This window comes from Setaria italica, chromosome V, assembly GCF_000263155.2.
Source record: "Setaria italica strain Yugu1 chromosome V, Setaria_italica_v2.0, whole genome shotgun sequence".
Lineage (NCBI taxonomy): Eukaryota > Viridiplantae > Streptophyta > Magnoliopsida > Poales > Poaceae > Setaria > Setaria italica.
Window position 1 is genome coordinate 34,791,642 of NC_028454.1, and position 1,827 is coordinate 34,793,468.

The following is a 1,827-nucleotide window of genomic DNA, read 5'->3' on the forward strand; positions in this document are numbered from 1 at the left end:
ATTAGCATCCGAACATCCGATGTGACACTGCTAAAGTTTAGCACGTAGTATCCAAACACCCCAATACTCCCTCTGTCCCAAATCACTATTCGTTTTGGCTTTCCTAGATACGTAGCTTTTGCTATGGACCTAGATATATGTATGTCTAGATACGTAGAAAAATCTATGTATTTAGAAAAGCTAAAACGAATAGTAATTTGGGACGGAGGGGGTATATGTTTACATTAATTATATGATGGTATTGTTAGCCCGGTAAGATTACCGATAGCCAAAGTGACTAATGGCTTATGATAAAGATTTCTATAAAATAATGATGCCAGCGGAGGACTGAAGGCGTAACTTTCTTCTAGGAGTATTCTTGTTGAACAGTCTTGTTTCTCTCTTTCTGCTTTCTTTTCAATTTGGATGATACAATTTACGAGGACGCCCTACTGCTGGAGAATCTAACAAACTAGCTGTATCTTGCAGGTTCTTCATTATCACAGGAGTGATACTACTTGTTAGTTCAACCCGATTGATTGCACGTCTACCTAGGCCAGTGCAGAAGTTTTTGAAGAGCAACATGGAGCGCTCCCACAGCATCAGGAGGCCCGGTTCAGCACGAGGGAAGGACCCCATCCCAACCACAACAATCCATGCGTCATCGTTACATCTGCTTACTTCTCCAACGAAGGAGAAGGCCTAGCAAAATGTTGCTGTTGGAGCAAATCTGTTTCGGCACCTCATATGCGTCATGTCATTGTTTGATTGAATGGGTATGCCAATGTAGAAGTCTAGAGTAGTAGCATCTTATAAAGTTTGGGTTGGTTACTCATCATACTGCCTGCCCTTCATAGGACTAACAGAAGTGTGGAAAAAAAATACTGCAAAATTATGTCACGTCTCATCTTGTCGTTTGTTTGGTTGCTCAGTGATAATTCATGACTGGTTCTGCCCACTACTATCTAACAGATTACCTGTTGGAAAATAGCGTATATCACCTGACATGTGGCAGTATTTCTTTGTGTGGCTGCCACATTAGGAGGACTGTGACATATAGGTGTTTATCTGTGTGTATATATATATGGGGGATGAATTGGGATAGCGAGTTTAACTAGTACCCCACTCGGCCATTCCCACCAAAAACCAGAGGCAACCAGTCGGTTCCTGAATGTTGCCTTGAACCATAGGCAACCAGGCTGTCGTCCAGGTTTGCGCAAGAACAAATTCTGTACGGGGCATTTGATGCTCTGTCCAACCATTTAGCGCAAAACTTTCACGGTTCTTGCGAGCGCTGGCGGCTGGCCGGCTTTACTCCACTCCCTTCATTCTTCCTCATTTGAATTCTCAGCTTGAATTCACTGAGAAAAGAAAAGGTTTGCTTCTCTCACATGTCCACTACATTGCAGTGTAACCAACAATCTTTAATCTATACGGAAGATATTTTCCTGGTCCTAAACGAACAATTTTTTAAAAAATAACCAAGTGGGGTCGTAAAAGTTGAATGGTTGCTCTCATAGTGGCTCCATTTTCCATGCTGCCAAGCAAAGTGGCCAATGCCGAGTTGGTCCAAAACAGAATGTATTACAAGTGTGTTAGGAATTTCGGATCAGCCTGAGCAAGATGCTTTATAGAAAAAGGGGATTAGCTTGCAGATGCTTCCTTCTTGTTTCCCTTGTGACATAAGCTATACAAGCATTATCCTGAAACTGCCCGCCCTATCAAAATTAAATATGGGCATCTCTTGTGTTGGGTTAGGTGGTCGCTGGTCGTTTTGAATTTTTTAATACGTTGATGTTGTTTAGGTCCCACTTGTGCACATCGAATAGGAGTATTAAACGTAGACTA

The 1,827-nt window shown here is 42.1% G+C and overlaps 1 protein-coding gene across 1 annotated transcript in view; it reads left to right on the top strand.

Annotated features, from left to right (window-relative positions):
* LOC101777601 (probable magnesium transporter NIPA9) overlaps nucleotides 1-937 on the top strand; it is a gene marked incomplete in the record, with an annotated part of 3,401 nt that extends 2,464 nt beyond the window's left edge. Inside the window, 1 exon segment of the mRNA XM_012846106.3 lies at nucleotides 469-937. Coding sequence (XP_012701560.1) covers nucleotides 469-685 — 217 coding nt within the window.
* Between the last annotated feature and the right edge of the window lie 890 nt (nucleotides 938-1,827).